This window comes from Colius striatus, chromosome 4 (genome assembly GCF_028858725.1).
Source record: "Colius striatus isolate bColStr4 chromosome 4, bColStr4.1.hap1, whole genome shotgun sequence".
Classification (NCBI taxonomy): domain Eukaryota; kingdom Metazoa; phylum Chordata; class Aves; order Coliiformes; family Coliidae; genus Colius; species Colius striatus.
Window position 1 is genome coordinate 12,559,853 of NC_084762.1, and position 20,635 is coordinate 12,580,487.

The window sequence follows — 20,635 nt, forward strand, 5'->3', positions numbered from 1 at the left end:
AAATATATTTTACTACCATGTTCTAGATGTGATGTAATATGTAGCATTAAGTAGTATACATAGAAAAAAAATTAAGATAATAATCTTCAATATCTAACTTCTTGGGGTATTTAAGCACACACAAAAGCAATTTCATTCTGGCAAGCTTACAAAGCAGAAGGCACCAACAGAGCAGCACTGCATACTTTCCAGGACTGACCAGAGCAAGCATTAGAAAGCTCTGTACTCTTTCTGGTCCATACACCAATTTGGCACTGTTTCACAATGTGGAATTTCATAAGTTTTGTGATATTTGAAGTGCTAGAAAACATTTTCTGAGTCTCCTTTGTGCATATGAATACCTGTTCCCTGAGATGTTTGGAGCCTTAAGGAAAGCATCGTTTGCAATTCTCTCTGTGTCTGAGACACCAACAAATAACAAGAAAAACACTAGCATCTTCTTCCTCTGCACAACATGTATGTGAAAATTCATGTTATATTACTATTTCTCCACATTTCTTTAGCAAATAATGTGTTTAAAGCAATTAGAATATTACCTTATTGGACTTGAGGCTGAATCAGGGTCCCGTGCCATTACTGTTCCTATTATTGTCCCCAATTCAATATCTTCATGCACCTCAAAAAGGTAAGAAGATCTACTGAAGATGGGAGGTTCATCTACATCTTCTACAGAGATTTTCACAATAGTTGTATCTTTGAAAGGTCCAAGATAATAGAAGCGTGGATCCACGTGGGTGTTCTCAGCTTCTACTTTCAAGGTGTAAAGTCGTCTTGTCTCGTAGTCCAAAGGCTAAAAATGATAATGATGATAAAGTTTATTAAATGATGTTACATATTGACAGATGTTGACCTATATACACAATGGAAACTGAAGAGGGCTCAAGTCTTGTCAGATCTTGCCCTGGATTGAGGGGAATCCCAATACAGCTCAAGTTTTCCACAACATAGTTATTACTTTCTCTAGTAAGAAATTTCCATTGTTTTTAAAGGAAATTTATCTTCTTAAATATTGTTTGAGTTATCACAGCATCAATGACAAAAAGATATCTAAGTTACTAATTCTTTACTGGATTTTATTCTGATTCACAAGAATATGGATTTGAAACAATCATACAAGCATTTAAATTACCAGAAATACGGACCTGAAATGCTGATATTTCAGAAGAAATAATATTTCTCAAGAAATCTTGGATACTTGAAATGGCCTGAGTATCCTCAGTGTCAAACAAATGTAGCTGCTCTTAAATATCAGGAAAGTTTTAAGCTTCTTTTAAGGTGGGAGTGTTAAAGTTCTCTATATCTAGAGAAACAGTAAGAGCTTAATCTTATTCCTTTTAATTTGATTTAATGAATCCAACATCAGAGATATTCAATTTTTTTTTATGAAATAGATTTGACATTTTTGTCAGCAGTTCCTTTTTAAAATGGAAGGAGGAAAAGTTCAGGATTATAATTAGAAACCACGTGAGGTAGAAAAGAACCTCTACTTCAAACTTTTCTAACTTTCATGGATGAAAAGTATTAGCTAATTAACGATTGTGAAGAAATAAGCAAGCTGAGAATTTACCTTTCTGACACAAAGACTTCATTAACTCACCCAAAATCTCACTGAGATATCAAACTGATGGTTTTCATTCATCAAGATGGGTGGTTGAAGAATTGTGTTTTCTGTCTAACTGCTTTTAAATACAAATAAATGTTCATGTAGGATGCCAATGACAGACTAGAAGTTTAAATGTCTCATTTAAGAGTAGAAAGATGCAGCCACCAGAAGAAATGTTTTAGTCTTTTTTCCACTGCTCCAAAGTTATTTTAAAAAAGTAATTGGAATAGAAAACATCTAATAAGATAATTCAGAAATGCAACACAGTGGTGCTATTTAAGCTAGATCTGAGACTATTGGTATGTCTAAGAAGTGCAGAATGCTTTTGTTAAGGGATACTGGCTTCAAGCCTAGAAGTAAAGAAGCCATATTAGTCCTGCTTTATTCTAATTAGCTGGCTTAATTTGCCAGAACGTGTGCCATGCAGATGTAGTTAGCTTGCTACTAATACATTCACATCCAGTTTGGAGACTATGCTGCAAAACATGGATACATAATGTGTGGATCATATTTCAACATATCACCATATCATCAACAAAATTGTTGCCCAAATGTATGAAATAGGGACAAAGCAAATATTTTGTCTTTGAAAATTTTCATAGAATTACTCTTTATAAGAAAAGTCCTGTTGCACCAGGTATTAAACTCAGATTTAGTAACTTAAGGGCTCAGTAAGGAAACACCAACTACTTGTAGTTATTCACTACTGAAAAAAGAGAAACAGTGAAAAACTCAAAGAGTATTTTCATAAATGAACAAACTGAACATATCTTCTTCCTTCCTATTTAATGTTGTTCTCTGCGGTATACAAATAAGCTACTTATTTATCAACATAAGAAAGCAACCTGAAAATTATCAAGTGTACCAGATTACTTATGACAAAATGAGAAGCTCTTGTTCATTAGCATTTATTGAAGCATTTTTGGAGATGCTGTGTTATAACTTATTAATTTTTTGTGCTTGAGCCAGTTATTAAACTGTTTTTATTTGTTTAGATTGCATTGATTTAATACAATAGCAGCCTATGAAAAATCTGAAGAAAAAAAAAAAGAGAGTCTCAAGAGAAGCCTTTGCAGACTTATAGGGAAAGAAAAAATATCATACCCCAAACTTTGTGTTTTAATTCATTACTAGATAAACTATAATGCTGACTATGAAGGTTGAACATAGAGATTAAAAAGGAACACTCATCGATCTTTGCAGAATTTATCTTTTTCTTAGTTGTCCTTATCAACATATACAGAAATATATAAGACTTTAATTTGTTATTCTATGGCTAAGGAGATTTGTTTTAAAAACTAATATAAACAGTGCTTTATGTTAGATATGCAGCCTGAACTCTTTAAAACATATCTCTAAATGCCAAAGAAAAGGACTGAGATATTTCTGGAAGGGAAATTGATGAGAAGCAGAAGAATAGCACTTAGGTTATATCTTAAACTTCTGAAAGTGCTCTGACATGCAAGGCAGACGGGAGATATAAACCTAGCTTTGTAAACAGGGACGCCATCATTATTATATATACTCATGTGATGTGCTGGAATTCTCCTCAGCTGACAAGCTGGAAACAAGAACAAAACAGTGTAGCTTGTGACTCTACTTCCATGAATGTCTTTGTTTTCAAGCATACACTGGTCACCTAAATTGATGAAATTCTCTTAGGTTGCGAAAAGCTATATCTCTCAGTAATGAGTGACCTGCATATTGATTACTGAAGAAAATAGTTTACATGAATAATAAAGAACTCCATCTTTGAAATCACAAGAGATAATTAAAGCTAATTGTCCACTTTTTACATACTTCATTGGCAACAATGATTTAAACCTATGCTGCATCTCAGATACTATTACTATCTGTGATTTCCAGTTCATCTTAAAAGAAAATAATACCATTCCATCACTTTTTTTTCCAATGCACATTTGTCATATAACATTGACACCAAAGCAGTTTAGTGAACATTATAAATAGATACCTTTCGCACAGTTATGATGCCTTCTTGTGTGTCCTTCTGTGTCACAATATCAAACATGTCTGTCCCATCGCCATCTATGATTCTGTACTCTACTTCTGCATTTTTTCCAGTGTCTGCATCTGTGGCTTTGACACTGCCAATGGCTGTCCCAACTGGGGAGGACTCAGGAATGCGGAGGTGGATAGTACCTGTCAAAGAGAAAAAGAGTTAACTCAGGAGCCCCAGAAGTCTATGCACACACTAAGTAGCACATGTTGTGCAATAGCTATTAATGTAATTTCATGTGTCTTTTATTGTAGAGAACTTTCCATTTCATACTGGGAGGATGGACAAAGTGTGAGGCGAAGAACCGTGTGAGGCAAAGAACTATGTGAGGGAAAACTCCACATAGAGGACTGAAAACAAAATCATGGAAAAGTAGAATAATAGAAAAATAGGTTTGAAAATTACTTCTATTCTTTTATCTCAAAGCTAATCACCTGTGTCTGTACTTTTCCTCTCTGTGTCATTCCTGAATCATCATCTAGAAAGACTGCTCTGTGTTCTTTTCAGATTTCATTCTGCTTTTTTACCCTTAATGTCTAAGGTAAATCTTTAGAGATTTGTTTTACATCTATTTTATCATGGGAGCAATAAAAACAACAGAACTCCCTGAATTCATTGGCCAATTCCAAGCAATTTCAACTTTCAAAATTGGATATTAAAATACAATAGTAAATACAATTGAATTACATCTTAATGCAGAGATAGGTTTTTGAAAATCCATAAGTAGAAGGTGTTCCTATAGCTGTTAAAGGAGTTAATTCATACTTAAATGGGGCTCATGTACATTGCAGTTTTGGACTTGTGCTGCTTTCTCTAGCTCAGTTATATCTCTGAATGCACATGGTATAGTTTAGCTGACTGTATGTAGTGTCATACAGCTGATAAAAAACATAGGAATAAAACTGTCATCATTCAGATGTACTACCATAAATTGAAATAAATATCTAAATATAATTTTAGTATTCTGTGGCCTAGTCTTAGAGTGAAAACTGTAAATAAGGGTTGAGATCTCTGGTCCCATCTGTCAGAGCATACGGTAGGGAAGACACATGGGACACATAATGCACTATGAAGAGTTCTCACAAGAAGATTTAAAAATGTATGCAGATACAGCTGTTATTCCAAAGATGAAAGTTAAGTCATCAAAGCTCTACTGAAAAATATTTTATTCTCTGACCTTAATTAAGTGTTCCAAGATTTGCCATTTTGCTTAGAGACTTCCTAAGGCAAATAAATTGAGTTAGAAAGGTAGTTCAGTTAACAGTAACACGAAAGTAGAAGTGGTAAAGGCCAGAAATTGCAGCAGGAAAAAGTTGAACAGGAAACCCAGAAGGCAGCACATATATCCCTTTTTACAAATAAAATGTGAAGAAAAGCCCATAAAGGGAGTTATTAGTTCTATGTGACCGGGAAGAATTGTGGGGAGAGAGTAATGGCAAGGCAGTATGGGAAGGCTGCTGGCAACACTGTCTTTTCTTCAGGAAAGCACAGGTGAGTCATATGAGGATTATCAGTTTCTCTTAATAAAGTGTATTATAAGCCAGCTATAGAGTGATAAAGTAACTAATTTTGGTTTTGAGAACACTCACTGAAAAAAGACCCCTATTATTCATTGAGACATTTGAGACTTTCTCTCATTCTACAGAACTAGGATTTTTACCTCTTCTGTTATGTAAAAGTTTGCAAAGAAAACTTTATGTAAAAAAAAGAAACTTTATGTAAAAAAAAGAAAACTTTATGTAAAGAAGTTCTTCAAAAAGTGAGTATATTCGCATATAGTTTGTAATTAAATGTTGAACAAAAAAATATTGAAATTTAATTTCTTCATATTTTACTTAAGCAGCTTTTGATATGGCACTGATGTACAGCAGCAGAAAGAACACTTCATGGCTGTATACACTCTACCTTCTATTTATATGAATTTATTTTTGCTCAGATTCATTTTGACATTTCAATTAAATGATTTATTTTGCATTTGCTCTGACATTTTCATTACCTTACTCTAATGCCTAAATCTGTGTACTTTGTTACATTAGTATATAATCTCTGTAATCGCCTAATAGTAAAAAAAAAAAACAGAAGAAGAAATAGCCTCGGCTCCCATTTAGTATTTATTCAGTGCTATGTGAGACTATGGTGAAAGAGGAGTTAATATTTAAACACTATAAATAGGTTTAGGATGTGTCAACTATTTTCCACATTTTTTCTGGAATATTTCAAAATACTTCCCCAAGCTGTGCTTTGCGGATGCTACTTTGACTTCCAGTGCAGTAACCAACTCATTAACTTAGTCTAAAAAGTTGTAAGAGATCATATCCTGAATTGTTAATAAAATGGAAAAGAATAAAGTGTTAATAAAATGGAAACAGAGAGTGCAAATAGCTAGAAACCTTGAATCTGAAAGATAATTTTATGTCTAACATATCAATCTATAGAAATTTTCACCATAGTATGAGACACTTTGTTGCATGGTTTTTCATCACTTTAGACATTTAATGCATTGACCAGGTATGGGATATAGTGCAGCTTTAGACCCTGTATCAGAACAGAAACTACATCAAATTAGAATTATTATTGCAAAACTCTACTGTCAGTTCTTTTTCTCTCACTTTTCTTCTTCCTCAAGGAGCGTAATTTACTGTTTGCACTTACTCCAGTGAGTGATGTTATTTCATTTGTCTGTCAGAAGTAAAACTGGGAAGATTAAAGAAAGGAAAAGCTTTTCTGTATCCTAAGGAGAGTGGAAATCAGCTGGGAGATCAGTCTACTCACTTGACCCAGGAGAAACTTCAGTCAGTCATAAAAAAATGAAAAAGCAACGTTATTCATGTTTCCCCTTCTCATTTATTCTTGAAGAGGCACATAATGTAAAGGTAAATATTTTTATAGAGTAATAAAGGCAATAGTCTCACAGGAGACACGGGCTGCCATAACTCAGATGCACCGAGTTTCAGTCTGACTTGGACTCATAAATCCAGAAACCACATTTCCATTTATCATTGGTCAACACCATCTTCTTACTTCCGAGAAAATTTGGAAATATTACAGTTGAAACAGAGATCTAATATCTGAGATCTTTGATGGCCTTTCTGCTCTGAACTATCACAACATGTTAAATTTTATCACATTTCATCAGAAGAACTACTACCTCCATGGTTTTTAGGAGATCTGAAAATGAAAAAAAAAAATGAAATCTAAACAAGAGAGGCATTAATAATTCTTTTGTTTTGGGTGGGGTTCTCTTGAAAAGTAACAAGAGAGAAAGTGTGGAATTTTTCCCAGTTCTGACTTTCTTGTAGGAGAAGTTGAATCTGCTGTGAAATATTTTATTGAAACATGTAGCTGTAGTATACTGAGTTCTGTGAAAACATAATAAACCTTTATAATATTTTTCTTGGTAATTCATAAATCTGATCTGAGTATGATTCTCTCATGAACTTAATACACATCTGTTTTTATTAATAGAATAAGAATAATTTCGCTTAATTAGCATTAATTCCAGTTGTCTTATTGAACTCTATTAAAATCTGGAATCATTAAAATGTTTATTTGCATTTTGAAATAAAAGATTTTTTTTTTACTATTTCCTTATATAGATCAAAGTAAAATGATTCAGCTTTAGAAATGTTTTAGTCTTCATTTCTAGTGAAACACACATTTATATCTAGGAAAATGGATTATCAGAGAGAAAATCAAAACAGCCCCTGCCTTCCCCCTCCATGAGAATGAAACTAAAATTTTCTTAAAAGCAAAAGTCACATCTGATTTACACTGATATTGATAGAAAAATCGAGAGGTATTTCAGGGGTACTATGTCAGATCCTCATCTGACTCAGATGTGATGTGGACTGCCAGCTAAGTCATGAAAAATGGTCTGGAATGTTGATTCCATCATTCTAAGTGTTAATTTAACACACTGTTTAAGAAACAAGAGTTAAAAAAAAAAAAAGAGTATCAATATGAATATTTGATGCTTGTATGCTGTCTTAAGTGTTGAAATTAGCTTTCCCCTAAAGCTTTGAGCACCATGCCTCTGTGAACAGTTTTCCTCAGACCAGAGAGGAGTACTGCAGCATTCCTCACCTATATAACATTGTAAGTACCATAATCCTTTATATACAAATGGAAACAAGAAAAAAAACTTAAAAAAAGCTGTGGAAATACAAATAACATAAAGTGACTAATTAAGAATAAACTCTGTCCAGAATAGGGCCTGTGTGGAAATGCACAAACTAAGCACTTATTTGTTCATGCTTTTTCTATTGCTTTGAAATCACACAGATAAACATGTTAAACATGTATATATTAACAAGAATATTAAATTGAACAAAATTATGTCCTGCATTTTACCATAAAGAGCATGTTAAACTCAGAATCATTTGAAGCTGATTATGTTATTTTGAGCCTGAAGGCTCAAAATCATCAGTAATTACTGGATTCAGTAGTTATACAGAGGAAAAAAATGGGTAGTGAGGATAGTCTAAATTGAGAGGATATTGTAAATCCTTTGGCTATTAAGTATGCCCAAACCATCTTGCAAATATTAGAATTTCACTATATGCAAAAGGCTTCAAATGTATTTAAAATGCTTCACCTTTAACAAATTTGATATTACATAGTTTAATATTCCTACATTATGTAGGGACAAGAATTTATTTTGAGGATACAAACTCTTGATAGCTGTGTTATCAGAAGTTAAAAAGCATTGTAAAAAGCTTTGATAAAACTAAGCTGTAAAAAAATGTAAAATGCCATTTACTTTGGGATTTTTTTTATTAGGTATTGTAATGCTGTAACTGGAAAAGTACAAATCTGCTTGACTCTCTTCAAGTAATTCCTTTTCCATGTTCTTGATGATTAAATATTTAATCAGATACTACAATTCAAAATTTCTGCATATCGAGAATTACTGCATGTTTTATTTTCCAGTGGGAGAGTATGTAGGATTTAAGCAATAGGTAAGGGAGAAGGAAAGAAAAATGCTTTAATGCTCTTATGAGTCCACCTATCACCCACTCCCATAGCACTGGAAAGTATTCCAGGGTTGCTGCACTTATATTTTTCCATGTAACTATTTTCCTAATAAGCAAATGCTGTAACATTTAATATACTGCTTTAATAATACTGAATAAATCAGTACATAAGCCTTTTGTTCATGTGTGCCCGATAATCTAGATTTATTCTAAATTAAACCAGATTATGACCGCTTAACTCTTTAGTTTGAAGCTTTTACAGTGCAAGGCAGCTATTAAATGCAGCTTACTCTGAGGGAATCGAGGTGGATTGTCGTTGACATCAGTCAAAGTGATGTTCACAGTGGTGGTCCCTGATAATCCACCCATCTGGCCTCCCATATCCTTTGCCTGGATAACTACTTGGTACTGCTCTCTGTTCTCTCTGTTCATGTTTGGCAAAGCAGTCCTGATGATGCCTTAAATAAAGAAAAGAAGAAAACACAAAAATTGTTAATAATAATACCATTTGGTTTTAATGTGCAGCAATCTGCTGCATCTTTTTCCTATTGTTCTGTGAAATACATTACTAATTTTTTCTAAAATGATGATTTTGTGTTTTAAAGTACAAATATCTGTTTATAAGATTTATAGTCTTCAGAAATGGCTAACTATTTCTTAAACAAACCATAGTTTTACATCACGGCTTCATTTCCAGTTGTGGTGGGTTGATCCTGGTTGTATGCCAGGTGCTCACCAAAGCTACTCTGTCACTCCCTCTCCCCTCAGCTTGACAAAGGAGAGAAAATATACGAAAGGCTCACGGATCAAGAAAAGGACAGGAAGAGATTGACCACTGATTACTATCATGGACAAAACAAACTTGGCTTGGAGAAAGTACTTTGTTACCAATCAAGTCAGAGTAGGATAATTAGAAATAAAGCCAAATAAACAAAACGTCTTCCCCTCATCTCTCCCTTCTTCCCAGGCTTAACTCCATTCCAGAATCGTGTGGTATAGGGAATGGGAAATAGGGATTACAGTCAGTTCATCACACATTGTCTCTGTCAGGGGAGAGGAATCATCACATTTTTTGTCTGCTCCAGCATTAAGTCCCTGCCATGGGCGACAGTCCTCCACAAACTTCTCCAACATGAGCTATTTCCATGGGCTACTGTTCTTCATTCACTGTTCCAGCGTGGATCCCCCACAGGGTCACAGTCCTGCCAGAAAACCCAACCTGTCATGAGCTCCTCTCTCTCTACATGGGTCCATAGGTCCTTCCAGGAGCCTGCTCCAGCGTGGGCTTCGTGTGAGGTCACAACTTCCTTTGAGCATTCACCTGCTCCAGTGAGGGGTCCTCCCCAGGCTGCAGGTGGCGCTCTCCTCCTCCAGGGCTTTCATGGCTGCAGGGGCAGTGCCTCACCATAGGTTGCAGAGTGGGCTGCAGGGGAATCTCTGCTACAGTGCCTGCAGCACCTCATTCTTCACTGGCCTTGGTGCCTGCAGGGCTGTTGTTCTCTTATATTCTCACTCCTCCCTGGCTGCAGTTTCTGTTGCACAGCCTTTTTTCCTCCTTCTTAAATATACTATCCCAGAGGCGCTACTACTGTTGCTGATGAGTTTGGTCTTGGCCAGTGGTGGGTCTGTCTTCAAACTGTCTATTGGCTCTATCAGACATGAGGTAAGCTTCTAGCAGCTTGTCACAGAGGCCACTCTTGTAGCCCCTCCGCTACCAAAATCTTGCCATGGAAACATAGTATACTAGTTTACATTTCATGCTAAAATGATTCAAGATATTCATGCAAAAGCTTTATAAGTAGAAAGAACATCTTTTATTAGTCAAAGCAGTATCACTGAGGAAAAAACCAACGTTTTCTAGGACATAAATCTTTATTATTGCCTTTATCAGAAGTGTTGTTACATAGATCCTTAAGCTATCAATAGAATCACTGTAAAGTTACTTACGTTTCATATTGTCAGCTCTAATAAATCTAAGTTTTTATTTTTATTATAAGAATTATAAGAAATTATAAGAATTATGAGAAAAAAGGCAAGAAATATTATTTAATTTCAGTTAGATTTTATGAAAAATAATTTTAAAAAATTATGAAAATCTATACAAATCTAAGATTTTTTTAAATGAAAGAAAAGGTCTTCAGTTTATGGTATATGCAAATAGTGACATTTTTCCTAACCTGTTTCTGGCTCCACAGAGAAATACGGCTGTCCCTGAAGTATGCTGTAGATCACTCTGGCACTGTTTCCATATGAAGGGTCATCAGCATCAGTAGCCGTAACTTGCACCACAGAAGTACCTGAAACATCCAAAGTGAAATTAGTTTCACATGGTACTAAGTGGAGGTCCAAGAACACCAAGTTCGTTTTGAGCAGACCCCAAAGAAAATTTCAGCTGATGGCAGCTGGTCTTTTGAAATATAGTTATCATCTTATAGTCAACTTTATGTACATTCCAACCAATTCTATATAAATTGAATCTAAACATACATATGATTACAATATGATTAGCAAAGGTAAATAATAGCTATGATTGAGCTGAATTCTTATCCTTATGGAGCCTCAATAATTCCATACTTAAGAACATCTTTTCAGAAAACTTATTTGTTTTTATTATAACAAATATCTATTGAGGATCTTCTGAGGATCAGAAAACTTTAAATCTATTTTTCCTTTTATCTTAATTCTTTCCTTCCACCAGATACTGCCAAATGTTGTGAAATGAAGCACCTGTAAGTGCAAGACACTTGGCACAGCTATTTATTCCCTCTCATAATTCGATTACATTATACATTTATTTTAATGTACATAAAGAGGCAAACAGAAGTAAATGCTAAGCTTCCTCAGTTTGTTTGGGATTTCACAAGATGACAACAAATCTGCTTTTGACAGTTGATTATTTAATCATGTTGTCGTGGTTCAAACCCCAACAGCAGCAAAGCAGCATGCAGCCTCTTGCTCACTGCCTCCCCCTCAACACTGCCTCCTCCTGTAGGATGGCAGAGACTCCAGCAAGAAGAAAAGAGAAAAGATAACCAAGGGCCTTGTGGATCAAGACAAAGGCAGGAAGAGCTCACTGCCAATTATAGTTCCAGGCAAAACAGACTCGACTGCTCAACTCAGGGAAGGAAACAAGAACAGTTTAGTCTACTAGAAACAGAACAGATAGAAAAGTAAAACAGAGCAGTATGATGAGAAAAATACAACCATCACTTTAAGATCTCCTTTCCGCACCCCTCCCTTTTCCTGGGCTCAACTGCCTGTTCCCAATATCTCTACCTCTTCCCTGCTCAGTGACTCAGGGAGTAGAGAATGGACGTTGTGGTCAATCTGTTTAATTCTCAGAGAAGAAGGAATCCTCACATTGTTTCCTTTCTCTAACACAGGATCCCTCCCACAGAATACAGTTCTTAAAAAAAAAAAAAATCTCTCCAGCATGAGTCCTTCCCAAGGGCTGCAGCTCCTCACAAACTCCTCCAGCGTGGGTCTCCTCTATAGCAGCAGAACTCCAGGCACTCTCTGCTCCAACGCCACTTCACACAGAGTCATGGCCCCTCTAGCCACAGCCACTCCCTCTGCCGTGGGCTCCTGCACAAGCTGCCAGCAGATCTCAGCTCCATTGTTACCCTCCATGGGTTGCAGGGCCACAGCTGCCATCTCACCATGGGATGCAGGGAGGTCTTTGCTCCAGCATACCTCCTCCTCTCTCCCCTCACTGACCTTTGGATCTGCATGGTCACCTCTCTCCTCCCACTCCTTCCATCACCTCCCAGAAAGAACAACCCTCCTCTTCTGACTTCTTCTTAAAAGGTGGTTGCAGAGGCACCCAGTTGGCTTAGCCCCAAAGGTGGGTCTGACTTAGAGCTGGAAAGGTTTTGAGCAACTTCTTACACCATTGCAGACTCTTCCCTGTTACCAGAAAGGATTCCACACAAAGCCAGGGCACATGCAAACAATTGCACCTATATCAATGGAATCAGCACCTGCCTAACTGTTGAATCAGAGAAGAATTCTCAAAAATGTTCCATTTTCAACTGTTTCAGAACAGAAATACTTGTTTCACAAATATCTCTTAAAGAAGGCATAATAGACAAATTCCTGGTCATATTATTACTGATATTAAAATGGAATTCATCACCGATTTAACAGAACAAAACCTCAAACACAAACTAAAACTAAAGAGAAAAACTTACTGCATAAGTATAATAGGAAAATATTATTAAAATTATGAATACTTCCACTGTCCTTATATTGCTTTAGTGATCATTTAGCCTAGGGCTGAAACTGAAAATCTGCAGATCTTTAAAATATAAGAAAGTAGGAGCAGTAGAGCTGTCCTAAAAACTCCATTTGTTTCTGATTCACAAATCTCTTCTATCTTCAGCCACACTGAACTCCATCTACAGATATACATCTATAAAACTATTCTTTTTAAAAATGCAGAGGCCTTTTTGTTGAATAGATTTAAATTCTGAGGAGTACTGTCTTGATTCTGAAATGCATTTTTTGGACCATCCTAGTATGTAGCAAACTTCAGTGGTAGAATGTATATTTTCTCCTAAAGTGTATTTGCTCTGAAATTGCAAAGAGGTGTGTGAAGGAAAGATAAGAACAGATTGTGTTGGTAACTTAAGTTCTGCTAGTAAAAAAAGAAAAGCAATAGAAAAAACTCAAATTGCCAAGTACACCAATCAACTTTGCATTAAATATAAGAAAAAACCCTATTTCACTGTGAGGGTGATGGAGAAGTGGAACAGGCTGCCCAGAGGGGTTGTGGAGTCTCCTTCCTTAGAGGTCTTCAAGACCCGCCTGGACTTGTTCCTCTGCATCCTGATCTAGGTGAACCTGCTTCTGCAGAGGGGTTGGACTAGATGATTTCTAAAGGTCCCTTCCAACCCCTACCATTCTGTGATTCTATGAAAGTTTACAAATTCTCCATTTTGTATCTATACAAGCAGAGAACAGTCATCATCAAGGCCTCTTGTCATAACAGCACAATGTGTTAACCAGAAAAGTCTACATTGCAAACCCATGAAAGGAGATATTTTGGCTCTGTTACGTGTAACCGAACTCTTTCTTGTTTGAATATATTAAGGAAACGTGAAAAATAGTACATAGCAGTTGGTGTTAATAGGTCAATTGTATGAGATTTTAATTTCATTTTAGAAAAAAGCAAATAAGGGGAGTATATCAGTAAATTGGTTGTGTCGTGCACATCAATTGTCAAACCATCAGCCTGGTTTGCTTTGCTTCAGTTCATGGAAGTCACTGAAGATCAGTGATGCTCAATACTACAAATACATTGTTTACTCTGTCTGAAACCTGAACTGGAAATCCCAAGGCACTGAAGAGGATCAGTCATGCTGGGTTTTCAAATCTACAGTATGGGTGTGACTTAATCAGTGTTACTTGTTCTGGGCCTCACTGTGTCTTTTATAAAGACCCAGATTGCTTCTGATGAAGTTGGTAAGGGTCTTTAGCCTTCAGGATTTAAAGCCTAATCTGAACTCTACAGGGGGGCATAGAGGAGACAGTGATAATATCCTGGAGAATATGGCATCAGCTATGCTGTTAATAACATACATTAATTCTGTGTTTTTCTCCTTGTACAATTGCAAATTTTATGATAAAATAAACTAGAATTATGGACTGGTGAGCTATGCCCAGAAATAAACAGTAATTTGTCAGATTATTGTAGCTCACAGAAGGCATATTTTAACATAATTTTAATTATAATGTTTGAATGAGACCCCATAGTCTGGTACTATAATAGTAATTAATGTATTTGCCCCTTTTTAATGTGTTCCTTGCAGGCGTCTTCAAACACTATGTAAGTATTAATGACTTAGACCTGGCAATGCATTGCTGATGTAGACATATTAGATAAGAATCACTGAACATAATCAACTAGGAAAAAGAACCCATAGAATATCCACGCTAGGGATGATTTTGAAACTTTGACTCACAATTGAGTCATTTGATATTTAACTACAGCAAGTAAGCTCTCTTCTAAATTAGCCATACAAATAACAGGTCGAACTAATAAGAAATGTTCTGCTCTTTCTAACAGAAAAGAGAGGAAATAATGACACGTGTTCACCCCTGAAATAAACTATTTAATGAAGCAGTGTAACAGAGAAGAAGTGGAAAGGGCTGCATATTCAGAGACAATGTCATAAAGGTCTTGGCTACATGGTACTAGTGTAACCTGGAAACAGTAAGATGGAAACAAGTAAATCAGCAGATATTTCCAATTCATGTAAGATGTCCCTTTTAAAGAAAAACAATGTTTGATATTGTTTGGTTTTTTGTTTGTTTTTTTTTTTTCCTTTTTTTTATTCTCCCTCCTTATGGAAGGATTTTTGTCCAAAGTGAAATCAAAGTTTGGAAAACCTAAAAATGTAATATAATAATATGAATTTTCAAATTCTGTCCTTGACATTATAAAAATTTAAGTCAAAAGATGCAAAAGGGTTTGGAAAGAGGATTATTAAAAAAAAGAGAAAAAGTATTTGTCAATAGGAAACAAGAGTGAAGTGTAATAAGATGAATGCTGTGGCAGAGAGGACTAAGCATGGAGAATTGGTGGAACAGAACTAATGATGGAGTGTGCAAAATGCCTAGAGAGAAAGCCAAGTGATAATAGCTCTAAAGGCCATCTGAAGAGAAAGACAAAAAGGTAGCCATGAATAGAGATGATAGGCTAACTGTGGGATATCAAACCTGTAGTTTGTATGTAAACCCAGAGGGACCTTACGTCTTATGAAGTGTATTTTAATAACTCAGATTCAGAAGTAGAAAAGACCAGCATGATAAATAGTAGAAACAGAGCTTAAGATACAGGATGGAATAAGGATAAGGAATGATTAGATGACAACAGATGATCAAAGAGACATCAACAAATAAAAGAAAAGATATGATGATTTAAAAAAAAAATAGGTCTGAATAACAGAAAGTTCTGAAAGATTGTCAAAAGACACCAATAGGCAAAATCCACAGGGAAAGCTGTATAGAAGAAAAGACTCATCTGTACTTTGGAAAACAAACACTCAAATAAGTAGAAAGAAATAGACAGGTGAAGCATATGATAAACAGAACTGAAGATTATTATCAAAACTGCAAGAATGTTCTGAGTCATAAACTTTGACATTAAGGAAAGGAAAAAAGTGAAAGAAGATAAAATATCTGGTAATTGGTACAAAGATATCAGGAGAACAAGATATCTTCTAGCACATTGACCCAATTGCAAGGTCCTGAAGTTGGTCAATTTATCTCTGGCTTTGCTATGATTAATGAGCAGCAGAAGAGAGATGAACAAAAAACCAAGGACTTTACGGGCATTTGTCAAGACACTGTATTTGATAATGGAAATAGCAACATTCTCAAGTATCCATCTGGTTAAAACCACAGCCTAGGGAAGAAATCAAAACTGATTTTCAGTAAGATGGAGAGAGAATAGGGAATCCCACACATAATGTGTCCGATCTGCCTGACAGGACTGTCCCAGGAGAGGCAGCATGTGGTTCCAGTAATCTCTCTCTCTCTCTCAGACTTTCAATGTAGTCCAATGCCATACTCTCTTGACTATTCTGGACCAGACAATGAAAATATTACAGTCCTGATAGCACTGTACATATTACAGAACAATATGACTCTTATTTACTTGCCCAGGGAAAAGCCATAGTAATTAGGGTTTGCAATTTCCATTTCTGCTACCTATGCCTGAGACAATATCCTAAATTCTGTTCAATTTATTTAGACACTTAAAAAAAAAGTTGACATTTTTCTATGTTTTTTTTTATGTGAGTTTCTAAGTAATTTTGTTTACCTTGAAAGTTTTATGCAGCTCATTCTTTTAGAATATTTCTCCCCTTGTCCATTCAAGCCTTTAGTTTTGAGATTACAGTGTATATAGGTTTAAATTGGAAAATTAAATTAGTTTTATGAAGAAATGAATCAACTTAGAGGAATATTCTCATAAAATCACGTCATCCACTCATGGACCACAAAGGAATATATGCCTCTAGGGATCAGCTGTAGATCTAAAATCCATAAAGCTAAAAGCAAATTCTACCTATCAGGTAGTCAGTAGTCTAACAGATGAATGACCACATTTATAAAACCTAGGAACATGATAGATTGTAACCATGTTACAATTCTCTAAGTTATGGTCTGTTTTTGAGAGAATGAAGTCTATTCATTTCAGTACAACTACTTGTTCAAGATAAAGTGTCAACACGCTAAATGTATCCAAGTTTCTTTGGGATTTTTACCCATCTGTGCAGTTTAAAAAATATTTTTCTTATACTCTTATCTCTTTTTCTTATCATGTTTGTGTTTTGTGGCTGTGCAGCAAAATTTGCACTTTCAAAATCTGTATGATCTATGCAGACATAGAGATACACCAGAACCTGACATCTTGAATATTTTAGAATCGCTAAAATAGTGTCAAATAACACAGAATAGGCATTTATGCCTCAGTATAAAGCACTCACCCACTACTGACATTTCAGGAACACTAGCAGTGTAAATTTCTTCTGGAAACGTTGGTTCATTGTCATTGATGTCATGGATTTTGATGACAAACTCAGACTCAGGTTCCACTGGTCTTAGAGTTCTTCTGTTAATAGCTTGAGCACGCAGGGTGTAAAAGGCTTTCTCTTCTCTGTCAATTCTCCGAGTAGCATGAATGTCACCTGTTTTCTCATCAATTATAAAAAGAGTACCAGCCCCATCTCCTGACAAAATGTACTTGAGGGATCCATCTCCCTTGTCCTGGTCAGAATGAAGCTGAAAAGGAGGAAATAGAAGAGCATTTTACTTAGATGTAATGACTTAAAAAAAAAAAAAATCCACTCGAAGTAACAACTGCCTGTTGTATCATTCTGCATGCAACACCCATGTTTAACACCAACAAAACAAACTTTCAGTCACCACTGACTGCCAGTCATGGAGACATTTGTTTCCTAACTTAGCTCCAAGAATCTTTTAACTTGACTGTTGTGGCAGATTTTAGTTTTGCAGCACACCTGTTCTTTGCTTAGAAACCTTTGCACCACAATTCTTAAAGAAGAATTTTATGTTAATACTGACCTTTTCCTTTCTTGAGGAGAGCTTATTAAAAATTCACAACCTGCTGTGCTAGTTGTAAATTCACTAAGCAGATAAAGAACATGGCAGAATACATGACAATTAAGGAAAATAGAACTGGTTACATTTCATACTATTTTTTTTAAACAAAAATCTCATATTATATTTATTTCTTCTAAACTGGATAATATTTCATGTTAGGTTGTTATAATTTTCACTCTATAAATTAATATAAGCAGTCTAAAGGAAAGAAATTTATGAAGAACACAGTGCTGATTTAATACTCATTATGTAAGTAATATAAAGTTAACTTCATCTGTTGATGACCTGTAATGACTGACTTTAGTACATCCATAACAAAAGATATGTCTTCATTTATGCTCCTTTGTTCAGTACAGTAATGCAGTTGGCTCATTTGATCTTTTGGATATATTTACCATAATTTTTTTCATCACCTTGTTGGAAAATTCCTTCCAATGTTGATGATTTAATAACTAATTGAAAGAATCTGTCATTCAGATTTTTTTTTTCTTTTAAAAATAGTTTCTTGACTTGCATTAACAACATCATTTAGAAATGCAGGAAGATTGTATTTAGCTATGAGAAGGGTTTTTTTTTAAATTAAACTCACATTTCAGATCATAAAAAACCATTACATACATGGCTTAGTATATATATTTCTCTTGGCGTGTCTTGTCTATGGTGCTCTCATTTTTAAGTCAGTATCAGAGGTAGAATAGTCAACTATTGGTGTTTGGAGTGTGGTTTTCCTTGCTTTTTGTGCTAAAACCACAGACAAAATCTTCACCTTGTGCTGACTGAAGACATTGAGATAAGCTGAAGTCAAACAGTAAACTTTTCTTCCATTAAACGTTTTCAAACACTGAAATTTTCCCACACATAGAACAGAAGGATCTCAGGTGGAAAATTGTATCAAAACCTTTATGGTAGAAATTTAGAAAACTATAAGCGTTCTGAACTTTGATTTTTTATATAAAGGGGTTTTTTTTTCCTATTTTCTTTCCATTCAGAAATAAACTTGTAGAACCACTGTAAAAAATTATCAAAGAATTACAAACTTTGGTTACATTACAGATGTGTATGTTTACAAAATACACATTTTCTTACCACTTTATTTTATTCTGTAATAAATAAAGAAATAGGAAGCTCCAGTAGACATGAGGAATCAGAAAGTAGATAAGAGAAATCTTTTGCAAATAAATCCTCTCTTTTCCTTCTGTTTCTCATATTGCATTCAAACTGAAGGTTTCAAACTATCTTCAGTCCTCTTTTGAGGAATGACTTTTTACTATGAACTGTAATCCCTCATGCTTTTCTCTTGATGGCCCATTAAAGTTGTGAGTTTTCACCTAAGTAACATTCTTTTTAATGGACTGGACAGTATCTTACAGGCTGTGGCCGATTTTATAACATCATTTAGTGCAGCTAGTCCTCAAAAACCTTTGAAATTTTTTTCTCCAGGTCTTCCTAGGTTATCACCTTAAGTTCAAAAATGTTTTGGTCACAAGAGCTCACTGGCAGTCCATGACCACTAGACGCAATATTTTCCACAGCAGAATGATGAAGAGCAATCATAGGAAGCTGCTCTTAGACATGTGTGTCAGAAACATAAAATAAAGGCCCATTGAGCAAGAAATATTTTTGAGAAGAACAATCTTTAAATGGGTACATTGAAATTTTCCCATACTCTTTCTTTCCAAAGCCTGATTTGGTATTGCAAATTCTTAGAAAAGTTGATCACAGTATATTGAGGCTGCAGTGCCTGTTCTTTAACTCAGAATCCAATTAATAGAGTGTAGAAAAATCCATTCTAGTAAATTCTCTCTATATCCAGAATAGCATAATCCTATGCAAACAGCTCCCAAGAATACTATCTGCTTAAATTTAACTCACAAATCATGCATCGAAATTGTTTTGGAGAGTGATATTTAGAAAAAGCACACCAGAAACATGTGAAATGCTTTAGCAATCCCAATAACTGCATTCTGACACCTGAGAATGTTACCTGACACTAGAAACACACATACCATGAACAGAACTAAACCAGAAAACAAAGAAAATGCTTACACTACAAAATCTAAAGTTTTTTAACTACTATACTTAGATCCAATTCAGGATATAAAGATCCTTTAACATACTTGTTGAATATTTAAGGTACTATCAACATTGATGGTTTTCCATTGTTTCTCCTGTAGCTCTGTGTCTATCAAAAATTCTTACAAAGCTGATTCTCAAGTGAAAAATTTTCTTTTCACACTACTCACAACATAATTCTTATGTTCCAAATTCAGATTTTGTAGCTTTTTTCCCCACTTAAATTATCCAAAAGACTCAAAAAGAAGCTGAACATAAATTTTGAGACATTCGCATAAAGGCTTTTAGGGAGCTGATGGTTGTACTTCAGAATAACATATATATAAGGAAAACCAATCTGCCTAGTTTAGAAGAACACTTTAAGCTATAACAGTGCATTAAAAATAATGAATAATCTAATTTTGGATTATTAATACAATTTAAATTTTATGTATATACATAACAATCCACAGTTATTGCAGAAAAGCTTAAAGTTTAGAATAATGTTTCACAAGGTCTTCTTGGGTCATCAGGAAGAAGCAAAGCTATAGGCACAGTGAAGAAGGCTTCCAGACATTAAAGGGGTGAAAATGTGTATTACACCTAAGTAAGGAAAAATAATACCTCTCATTTAATTTTCTTAGCTCTTAATTAAATCCAGATGTTATTAAAAGAATCAAGATGGCTAAAGACCACCCTATGTGATCGACAGCCTTGAACACTTACTCTTTACTCATCCCTGAAACGCATGAGCAGTGTGTCAGTTAGCATTGCCAAGTTTTCTCATTTTACTCTAGTATTAAAAAAGTTCTGCAAAATATTTCTCTTCTACTTTTAGCATAAAGTATTTCCTATAGTTAT

The 20,635-nt window shown here is 35.0% G+C and overlaps 1 protein-coding gene across 1 annotated transcript in view; it reads right to left on the bottom strand.

Moving 5' to 3' along the window:
- Positions 1 to 532: 532 nt before the first annotated feature.
- Positions 533 to 20,635, bottom strand: part of CDH10 (cadherin 10) — a 34,354-nt gene continuing 14,251 nt past the window's right edge. The window contains exons 2-6 of the mRNA XM_010201041.2: positions 17,086 to 17,380; positions 10,771 to 10,890; positions 8,884 to 9,051; positions 3,576 to 3,763; positions 533 to 790 (exon numbers count right to left, since the gene is read on the bottom strand). Coding sequence (XP_010199343.2) covers positions 533 to 790; positions 3,576 to 3,763; positions 8,884 to 9,051; positions 10,771 to 10,890; positions 17,086 to 17,380 — 1,029 coding nt within the window. The remainder of the gene's footprint in view (positions 791 to 3,575; positions 3,764 to 8,883; positions 9,052 to 10,770; positions 10,891 to 17,085; positions 17,381 to 20,635) is intronic.